Source organism: Abrus precatorius, unplaced genomic scaffold (assembly GCF_003935025.1).
Source record: "Abrus precatorius isolate BTA unplaced genomic scaffold, Abrus_2018 Scaffold7, whole genome shotgun sequence".
Lineage (NCBI taxonomy): Eukaryota > Viridiplantae > Streptophyta > Magnoliopsida > Fabales > Fabaceae > Abrus > Abrus precatorius.
The window spans coordinates 33,742,565-33,752,995 of record NW_020874417.1 but is presented as its reverse complement, the minus strand read 5'-3'; the positions used below and the strand labels follow the sequence as shown (position 1 = coordinate 33,752,995).

The window sequence follows — 10,431 nt, the reverse complement described above, 5'->3', positions numbered from 1 at the left end:
AGACGCCAATGTGACTAAACTGTACAGTACTAGGAGAAAGGGACCATAGACCAATGAGACCATTTCATGTCAATCATAGCTGTTATAAATAAAAGAGAAACAAACATACCAATGCTTTTGATTTGACTACAACCCAAGTTTAACTGAGCTGGTTTTTGTCAAGGGCTGATATTAGGTGGGTTTAATAATGTTGTTTACCTTAATTAATAAATGTTATGAAAATTTTAGCGTTGCTTTTCTAGCACAAGCTTTATTTTCAATCTTTTATTTTGTAAGCTCATATTTTATGGTCCTCTAATTTATGTGTTTGATTCATTATTAGTTTATGAAAAATCTATTCTCTAGAGAATCGTGCTCCGTTTTTTTCTCTCTTTTTAAGAAACAAAAACAGAAAATCATTGATCTGTACTGTTTTCATAGCTCAAACAAGTGAAGGAAAAATAGATGTCTAAAAATAAATTATAGCGAGCGTAAATTGTTAAATGAACTAAAAATATATATAGTCCTCAAAAACTTTTTGAATCCCATGTAATCCCTCTATTAAGCTTTGTTTAGTTTTATCTATCAAGTGCCCACAAGAATAATATGAGGCATGAAATAAATTTGGATATATGATGGAATTATAGGAAAAAGTGGTAGAGACTACAAAATAAATAAAGAAAATTGATAATCAAGACTAATGACACAGATTAACAGGAATTACATAGAAATAATAAAACTGAAAATTAAATTATAATTGTTTAAAAAATGGAAAACTAAATAAGAAATTATGATATTTTAGAGACAAGAAATTAGGTGTCATTGGGTCAGGCCGAATGGTGCACCAATTGACATTCATTGGGTCCATGGTTTAGTAGCAGAGAAAAATTGAGATAGGATAAGGTGAAGATGATCCACGTAACTTATTTGGACAAAGCTCCATCATCTTCAGCTTGACTAAAGAGTTAGGCTTATTAGGAGTGTGTCACATACAATTGATTTTCCAACGTTGAAAATGAACCAACAAGAAGAGTCTTGGGGGGAAGAACTTGTGACTAGGTATTGTTCATTGACTCAAAACCTTTCAGATTTTCAATAAATAAAACGTGGTTAGTCAGTTTTTTTTTTAATTATTATTACAGATAAATTACACGCATTTCACATATAAAAAAAAACATTAATTATATTATGCAAGGACGAATAGAAGGAACGACAAGAGTGGATTAAAACTCCTTTCTTCTCAATGTTATGAATACACACTTGTTCAATTTGTAAGTAGACTCTTGTTCAAAAAAAATATGGGACTTTGAGAGTTTTCAGTTTATATAGTTTGTTGGATATATTAGTATTTTGGAATCATAATCCTTTTAATTGAACTTTTTAAATTTATTTCTAACCCACTAATATTATATTTGTCATCTAACACTCCAAATCTAATGGATTTGACACAATCATGCATTCACTTGAATCCTCAGTCCAGTTTAGTTCTTATAGACTCTAGGCCTTGTTTTTAAATTACTGTCCAAACTTGTACTTTTTTCTTTATTTCTTGAAGCCCATTAGTCTATCTTTATTTAATAAATCTGTCTTAAGCCTTACTTGCCATGTGTATATTTTTTTCTTGTTTGGTTCTTTTTTTCTTTATTTGGGCTTTAAGTATATTCTTGGTATGAGCTTGTGCAGATTCTTGTTACGTTGAATACATAACCTTGTTATTTATATACTATTTTTCTTATTTATAACCTATTAATTAATATAAGATTTATTCTCTAATAGTACGCATTATTTTGTCACACCTTTCCACGAAGACGTGGCCTATGTTATAGTTCCATGTGAATTTGGTTATTGGCATTGTTGATAATGGGAATTTTTACCATCACTTGTAATGGATGTTCACTTTTGTTGCAAACTCCAGTTCAAACAGTTATTACAAATTCACTCAGATATCGGTGACTCTAGTTATAACACTAAACAATTTAATATTACTCGCCTTTTGAATTTTATTTTTTGGGGTCAAAGCCTTTTGCATCTAAAATTCTATAATAAAAAGGGACTTTTCTTCACTAAAACTGACCCATATAACTTGTAGTGAGTTTAAAAAACAAATCCTTTGGTAGGAGATTCTTCGTCCTTAATCTTAATGGATCACGAGATAAAATGGGGTTAAATGTCATTGAGTTGGTTCATCGATAAAGCATAATAACACATGTATTAAATTATCCTTAATTAATAAATATGTAACTAAAATATTTTGATATATTTTTTATCTCAACTTTTTTTTTTAAGTATTCAAACCTTTAGTTAATATTTCACAACTCGATCAACGAATATTTTCAATGATTCTTTTATAACAAGTATTTTAAGGGATTGATTGGTAAACAAGACTAAAATAAGGGTATGTTTGATTTCTCTTTTAAAAAAAGTTTTCAATTAATATAGTATAAATTTATAATATATTTAGAAAAAAAATAAAAAAACTCTTAAACAAACATACCCTAAGTATTTCATTTTTATGCTTTTTTTTATCAAATAGGTTACAAGAGTATTAACTGAAAATAAATAAATAAAATATTTGTACTAAAAAATAAGTGAAATTACATTAAAAGCATTGAATGTTTTTAAGTGAAAAATTAATTATTCTTCTGTGTATGGATTTAGTTGTTTGAGTGTCCAGAGTAAAAAAGAAAGGGCAAAAAAAGGTTATGATAAATTATTTGAGATAAAATATAATTATAGGCCAAAATGACAGTGATACACAAGCCAAAGTATAGGCTAATCAAATGAATCTGAGTTGTTGAGTTTGATCAAGTCAATTTATTTATTTATTTTTTACAAACTTTATTACTCAGTTTGAATTGAAACAACTTGGTCAAATTTAAGTTGAGCTGGCTTGGATCATTGGGGCATACAATGCTTTTAAAACAATCATAAAAAACATAAATAGATTGGTCTATAAAGTTTAAAACGTTTGCAAGAGATTGAATATGAACCTATCAAGTTTTAAGATTATTTCACTCTGTCCAACCTAACATAGTTTAAAGCAATGAATGAATTATAAAAGATAAAGTTTGTTATAAAGTGTGTATTTATATTTTGATTTAAAAATTTTACTAAATTTTTAATATCATATTTTATTATACGTATAAAAATGTATATATAAGTAATTAAATCTCAAACAACGCTTTTAACATATTTAATTAACTTTTTGACCATCGTAAAAGTTGTTATGTTTTAAATTAATATTTAAGAATATTATGGTAGAAACTCAATATTTAATAAAGAAAATGTGTTTCTTCATTTAATGTATCATAATATAATTTTGAAGTTACAAAATTGATTAAAAAACAAAATTTTATCAGTTGACTGAAACAAAACTTTGTCACGTATGATAATGCTGAATTGGAATTACCTTAGATGGATAAAAATTAATCTAATATTTACTCATAATTTTTAATAACTTAATCTTAACAATTTGGATCGGGCTGGGTTACCAACCCCATGACCATGATACCATACCATGCTGACCCAACTTTTAAAATGTGGACGATGCTTGCCGTTTTAGATAATCCTTCGTTTCTTGCCTTCTGAGCTTCAAATACAAGCTACCTCTCTTTTCAAAACCCTAATTTCTTCCTCTTCTTCCAATCTCAATTCATCAGATCGCCTTCGCTGCTTACTCAGGTATGCCTCCCAATTCTGTTATCTCACGCGATCTTTTTGTTTCAGATTCTGATTCTTCAATTTCAAAAATTTCACGTTCGACCTGATTTGCTCGACTAGTTTTCTAGCTTCGAATTATGTGTTTTTCGTTCTCTGTGGCATCGGATGTTGTAAATCACCCAGAAGTTGTGTGACTTTTGCGGTTATTTTGGGGAAGACAAATTGGATTTTCAGTTTCTGGAATTTTTCTGCCCCAAAGATCAAATCTTTCTTATCATTATCTTTTCTGGAAATGCAGAACACCCTCAGATGGATGATTTATTGATCGATATCAAGTCATAGTTCATTATAAATATTAATTGGGGTTGTTATGGCTAGAATTTGTTATTTTTATACTTTTTCCCCCTTTCTTTCTTAAAATTGAACATTAGTTGTTGGGGTGCCTGTGGTGATATTGGAATTTTATTGAGGTAGTGGTTTATTGTAGCATATGAACAACATTTAAAATGAAAATAAACAAGTTAATTGCTATGCTTGTTTTTCTTTAACATTATTGTGATGAGATTTTGAGTGCATGTAAACGGTATGTCCTTTTTTTATAGCTTACATAATTTTATTCTGCAGGAATTATGTCTTTTGCACAGAATCTTCAAGCAGAAGATCGTAGTTTACATGGTGGTTATTGGTCCACCTTTGATGGAAGCAACTTTGGTGGCAACAACAATAGGAAAAGGAGCAGGAACAATTATTACCACCGGAATTATAACTTTTACAATGACAACCGGACAAAATTTGGGGACCATGGTGTTAACTTCAATTTTTACCAGGCTGATCATGCTAATTATGTTAAATATGATGCTGTTCCGTCATCTTTGAAAAGGAGAAAATATTCAGCCCCTGTTTGGGAAGAAAGTCAAAAATACTATTTTCCTCGCATGGTCCATGACAATATCCCTCCATCCTGTAGTTTTCAGGCTCCTCCTTCAAGGTTCAATGCTGATGCCTCTACATCAGCTAGCTGCAAGCTTGATTGCTCTATTTTTGAAGATGATAAGCCTGTTTTTATGTCAAGGGATGAGATTGATAGATACTCTCCATCAAGGAAAGATGGCATTGATGTACATCACGAGACACACCTGCGGTACTCCTATTGTGCCTTCCTTCAGAACCTTGGAATGCGTCTTGAGCTGTAAGATTCATATTACTGGTCAAATTTGTGTGTGTTCTTTTGTGGTCTTGGTTTTGTGGATTTAATTAATCACCTCTTAATACTTGGTATTGGCATAAAATCATTCCATGACCCTTTTGCAGGCCTCAAACCACCATTGGGACGGCTATGGTTCTATGTCACCGCTTCTTTGTTCGACGATCACATGCTTGTCATGACAGATTTGTGAGTTTTTGTTTGTCCTCTAGCTCTAAATACAAGTCTTACTTTTTCTTACTAAATGCTTCAGTTAGAATCATTCATAAACTTTTTTCTAATGTCAGAAATGCACAGAAAAATTGTTGCAGGATCTTTATGGATGTTGTTAGTGCTTGTTTTTTTATTTAAATTAACTGTCCAATGCTGTGTTATTTGTTCCTTCAAGATGCACCTCAATGGCCAAGCTGGGTTTCTATTAATTTTATTCTCTTATGCAGTTGATTGCTACTGCTACTGTTTTTCTTACTGCAAAGTCAGAGGAAGCTCCACGCCCTTTAAATAATGTATTGAGAGCATCCAGCGAAATCTTACACAAGCAAGATTTTGCTTTGTTGTCCTATCGGTTTCCTGTTGTGAGTATACTTACCCAAAATTTCTTCGTCTTTTTTTATTACGTTACCTGTGGACAATATACAAAAAGCACCAAATGATAGCCTTTATTAATTTGCATATGGATATCTGATATGCCTATAAAATTACCTATGCTTATGTTTGCTTATTCACTTTAAAATTTTTAGATAGGCATTATCTGTGGAATGGAATATCAGCTTAAATGAGTGTATTTTTCTCTTGCATAGATCCTTTTGGGTTACCGTTGAATACTAGTTAAACTTTGATTGTAAGTTTCATTTATATTAACTTGATTGGAATTATTTAACAGGATTGGTTTGAACAGTATCGTGAAAGGGTGCTTGAGGCTGAACAGTTGATACTTACTACTCTAAATTTTGAACTCAATGTGCAACATCCGTATGCACCTCTTACATCCGTTCTTAACAAATTAGGTCTATCAAAGACTGTTTTGGTGAATCTGGCATTAAACTTGGTCAGTGAAGGGTGAGTTTTCTTATTTTTCAAACTTATACCTTTATGGCTTTAATAACGATGTTTGTTTGTACCATTCATTTTGAGGACAAAACTAGTTGGCTCAAATCAAATCTGTATGCAATGTTCTGAGCTGTTGACTGATGACATCTTCAGGTATCCCATTTGTTGGTTCTGACTAGGCTCTTGTTATCTAACAGAGTGACTGGATAAAAAAACCTAGTCTAGGAAACAGGCAATGGGGCGTTGGGTGTTAAATCTCATGCAATAGAATGTCTTGAGGTCTGGAGATCTAGTGGCTGAGGAAGATACCTTGGTGTCTCCCCTTCTAAATTTTGGTTCAAAATAGTGTTGATTCTCTCAATGTTTTTCTTTAGCCCAACTTCTCTGTGTAGCTATTCTGTCATGGGATATTGATTCTTTTGGCATGCATATAATTGCAGGATCTTCACAAGATTAGCGTGCTGGCCTGTATGATATTCTTAGCTGGCGGATTGATATGCTGTTCATGGAAAGTTTTGTTTTACATCTGAAGTTGAACTGCTGATGTCTAATGGATTGCTTTACATTGAATTTGTCCCATCAATTTCTTTGAGCTACCCAAGATAGCTACAAGAACCCTTAGCCCCAACTCTGATTTTATGTCTAACCCTCAATGCCTTGTAGTTTATGCTGATTTCCATTAACCAAAAGGGCTCTCTATAATTTTTAGTAACATAGGTGGAAAGAATATCATGGACTTGATTTGACAATCAGAAACTAACAAAAAGAAAAGAAAACAAGTGAGAGACAGAAGCAAACCGTCTAAAATTCAAATATGGAATGAATCTTTAATTGGTCTGAACAAATTTTGATTAGTGATTACTTGTTAATCAAAATGAAATCTTTCAACTACAGTGAATATAAAATGTGGAGGAAAATAGAGGTCTTTTCTACTGCTGGTCTGTTATTATTAAAGAGTTAGTGTCTCTACTGGTCCCTGTGATTTTGTTTATCCTCCTTTTCTTCAATGAAAGGAAACCTTTCCTCTTAGTCTATATATTGATTTGGAGGAAAACTATTCTCAGGCATGAACCAACCAATAAAGGTCTCTCTTCTGAAGTGTTTCCTTTGTGGTCAGTATAATTGCCGATTTTTGGGTTTGTGCTAAGTTTCTTAATTTCCTCCTCATTTCCAACCACATTGAATGTTTTGGTAACTCAAATGGATTATTTTTGACTCATTTTCATTTTTTTCCAGGTGTTTTAAATTTGGATTTAATTTTGTTCCATTTTCAATCTGCAAGATTTTTTCAGTTTTCATCCAATAATTTGTTGACGTATCAGAAAAAGTTTGACGACAACAACTACCTAAAAAATCATCCTTCTTAAATGATGATGAATGAAGAATTGTTGGATGATAATGTTCAAAATTATACATTAACAATATATCCATATGTTTAGCGTTGTGAGCCTTTGCATGTATTCTAATTTTAACTGAGCCATTTCTTTTTTCAAAAGCTCAAATATCTTGTTTTGTTCATGCTATCATGTATTTCCACCCATTGAAAAGTTCTTCGTATCTTTGTTCATTGACATTGAGTCTAGTTATTAAGTCTGTAACGGGAATGGAGGCTAAGATTTGACTGGCCTTCATTTGGAACAGAAAAAATTAGAATTTATTAACTCAAAATTCTGAGAATTTCACTTCCTTGTAGCAGTGAATTTTTTGGTAAGGTCTTCCTCTGTGTTAACACCTAGGTTGCAGCCAAAGTTATTGGAAATTTGAAATGAGAAGCCAATTGGTTAGATACATGTGTTCAACTTTTGAAGTAGATGTCCTAAAGCTTGAATGCTTGACTGATTTTTTTTAGTAGAAACTTTTTGTGATTATAAGATGATACCTTGTCCTTTATGTTAGTCTTTCTCTCTTAGTTGTGAGTCCAAATTGTTTATTGAGTATAATTCTGTTTATGTGTAGACCCCCCACTTCTCCCACCTACACAAAAAAAGCTCTATACTGAAGCTGGCTCACATTTTTCTTTCATTCTTCACACCATTTGGCATCTTGTGGTATTCTCTTTAGGTGTCAGCCTTAGTATGTTATTGGTTGGAGTGATAGATCTTTTTTATAATTTAAATGGCTCAGCATCTTCATGAAGTCTCAATACGGATGGAACCCCTGTTATCTCTGTACGGAGGGCTTTGCTAAATTTGATTGTTTTTGTCTAAAGAGATGTTCTTTGAGTTAAATTGCTCAAAGGTTTTCATGACTTAAAAGCATTATTTGTTGAATGGACAGTGGCTCTCTTTATGCTTCTCATTGTTCTAGGAAGTTTTGCTCTAGTGGCATAGTGTTGTGTGAGCAACCCATCTTTTTATCCTTTTATTCTCCAATCGGATTTAAAATAATACCTTCAGTACTTCCGAAAGTTATGCACAACTATTCTAAAAATTATAATTTACTCCATCCTTTTCCTGTGCTCCACCTTGACTTGAAGACAACGATGAAAAGAAATAGAGGAACTTGTTCCTGTTCTGTTTTTAGCCCTGTTCCCCCCAGAAAAAAAACCGGATAGTTGGTATCTTAGGTGACTGTGATGTAGTGGTTCTGTGCAGACTACATACCTTGTCTTAAGCTGACAATATTCCACTTTTGGCAAATCATGTGCAAACCTGGCTTTGTTGAAAAATAGCGTTAGAGGGGGGTCTTTCACCAAATCTCGTCCTATTTAGCCCCTCAGGTTACAATAAGAACCTCCCAATTGTGGAAACAGAAAGAGGGGTAAAATTACGTGTTTGTACTAAAATGAACTTTATAAATTTGTCCGTGCATCTTCCATGTATGCCAACTTTGGTGTAAAATTACAAGTTTGTACTAAATCATTGACAAGCTTTCTGCTTCAATTTCTTTTTATTTATTTTGCAATGCTAATTCAATTTTTCTTTTCTTTTTTTCGTTTGATGTTTTATGTTGTGGCATGAGTTTTAAAATTCTAATTTGCACCTGCAACGCAGAATTATTTGTTTTGTGGTATGTTGAATAAGTTGCATTCTTAGTAAACATTCCAATGTACATGGTAGCAAGGCTCTCCAGGTCAAAATATTGAGAAGATGTGGCATTGGCATTAGCTTTAGAAGATTCAATTGTTTGCAATATGCAGCACAGCATTGCTTCCTTGCATGCTTTCTCATTTTAGTTACATAAATTTCTGGAGTTTAGAGCCCCCACAGCAGAGTTGGGTCTGGAAGTCTGATAAATTCTCTAGATGAGTATAAGATATTGCTATAGTTTGGTACTCTTATCAGCAAATCCTGCACAGATTCTTGGAATTGTATTCTTCCTGAGTTGCTGCTTTTCTAGTTGGTAAGGAAAAGTTAATAAATTTGTGTTTTTCTCTTGGTATGAATGTTGAATACTATTTGTATTATGTAGTTCATATTATTGCTCATTTTAATAGCTGACATGATCTGTCATGGTGGGAACATATGCTAAGTTGGTGTTGCCTCGGATGGTTAGTTTGACTATTTATGTATCTCTATTTGCATTGAGCAATGGTGGCTGTAGTGATGTCTGTCTTGTATGGAGTACTGAAGCTGAAAAATGTTTTGCAGGCTTCGGAGCTCTCTCTGGCTTCAATTTAAACCCCATCATATTGCTGCTGGAGCTGCGTATCTTGCTGCCAAGTTTCTGAACATGGATCTTGCTGCTTTTCAGAACATCTGGCAAGAGTTCCAGACGACACCATCCATTCTTCAAGGTATCTTGCATCCACTTCCCTCTTCTAATTCTGGATTTATTATTCTATTATGAAATGGTCGGTTCAGTAGCAACAGATTAATGCACAGGAGTTTATTCCGATAATCAAATATGTATTCTGAATCTTCTGATATTAATACTGGTTCTTACATTGATGCAGATGTCTCGCAGCAGTTAATGGAGCTCTTCTGAAAGTATAATAGAAGAACTAGCTTATAGCATCCTTAATAGTAGAGTAGATTGAGTATATAAATCAAAAAATTGCGTACTTGAGAGGGAGAGCCACAGATCATGATGTTTAGGAACTGCGGTATATAATTTGGTGAATTACAGGATTAGTGGGTGTGACCTACGTGTTTTTTCAAGTGTTACCAACTTCTTTATGAATCCTCTGCTAAATGTTAAGCATGCTTTGCAATCATTTTTCTTGATGCTACCTGATTCTGTCAGTATTATATATTATCAACTGGAAGGTAGAGTGTGATTGGATGAGAGGTGAAATATTAAAAAAAGAGAAATAGAGGAGAAAGTGACAGAAGGGTGAGAAATAGAAGAAGAAAGAAATGTTGTTTGGATAGGTTAAAATATGAAGAGAGGAAATAAAAAACAATTTCTCAGCTTATTTGGAAAAGTGAAAAAAAATACAAACAATTGGTTTAATTATATTTAAATAATCATAAAAAGGTCAAATTTCTTAATATAATATTTTTTAACAAAAAAGCTTAAAATATTTTTCTTAACAAAAAAATATTAAAAAAACATATTATCAATAATTTCATAAACAAAAGCTCACGTCCCTTCCC

The 10,431-nt window shown here is 32.5% G+C and overlaps 1 protein-coding gene across 5 annotated transcripts; it reads left to right on the top strand.

Annotated features, from left to right (window-relative positions):
- The first annotated feature begins 3,456 nt into the window (after window positions 1-3,456).
- On the top strand, window positions 3,457-10,062 carry LOC113871981 (cyclin-T1-3-like). 5 transcript variants are annotated; one of them, XR_003505815.1, is made up of 9 exons: window positions 3,457-3,660; window positions 4,264-4,828; window positions 4,951-5,032; window positions 5,284-5,418; window positions 5,727-5,902; window positions 6,334-9,235; window positions 9,330-9,383; window positions 9,484-9,629; window positions 9,789-10,017. XR_003505815.1 is itself a non-coding variant. In XM_027509098.1 (7 exons), exons 2-7 carry the CDS (start codon window positions 4,269-4,271, stop codon window positions 9,818-9,820), a joined length of 1,131 nt encoding a protein of 376 aa, XP_027364899.1. In that variant the 5' UTR covers window positions 3,457-3,660; window positions 4,264-4,268; the 3' UTR covers window positions 9,821-10,017. The 5 variants fall into 5 exon arrangements, 1 of the variants encoding a protein (XP_027364899.1); XR_003505816.1 differs by lacking the exon at window positions 9,330-9,383 and having other exon boundaries at window positions 9,789-10,062; XR_003505814.1 differs by having other exon boundaries at window positions 6,334-9,629; window positions 9,789-10,054.
- Window positions 10,063-10,431: the final 369 nt, after the last annotated feature.

Bases quoted from the DNA above. Each gene is read 5' to 3' on its own strand.
- LOC113871981 (XM_027509098.1), top strand. From the start codon at position 4,269: ATGTCTTTTGCACAGAATCTTCAAGCAGAAGATCGTAGTTTACATGGT. The intron at 5,033-5,283 runs GTGAGTTTTTGT...TCTCTTATGCAG, and splicing joins ATGCTTGTCATGACAGATTT to TTGATTGCTACTGCTACTGT. The intron at 5,419-5,726 runs GTGAGTATACTT...ATTATTTAACAG, and splicing joins TGTCCTATCGGTTTCCTGTT to GATTGGTTTGAACAGTATCG.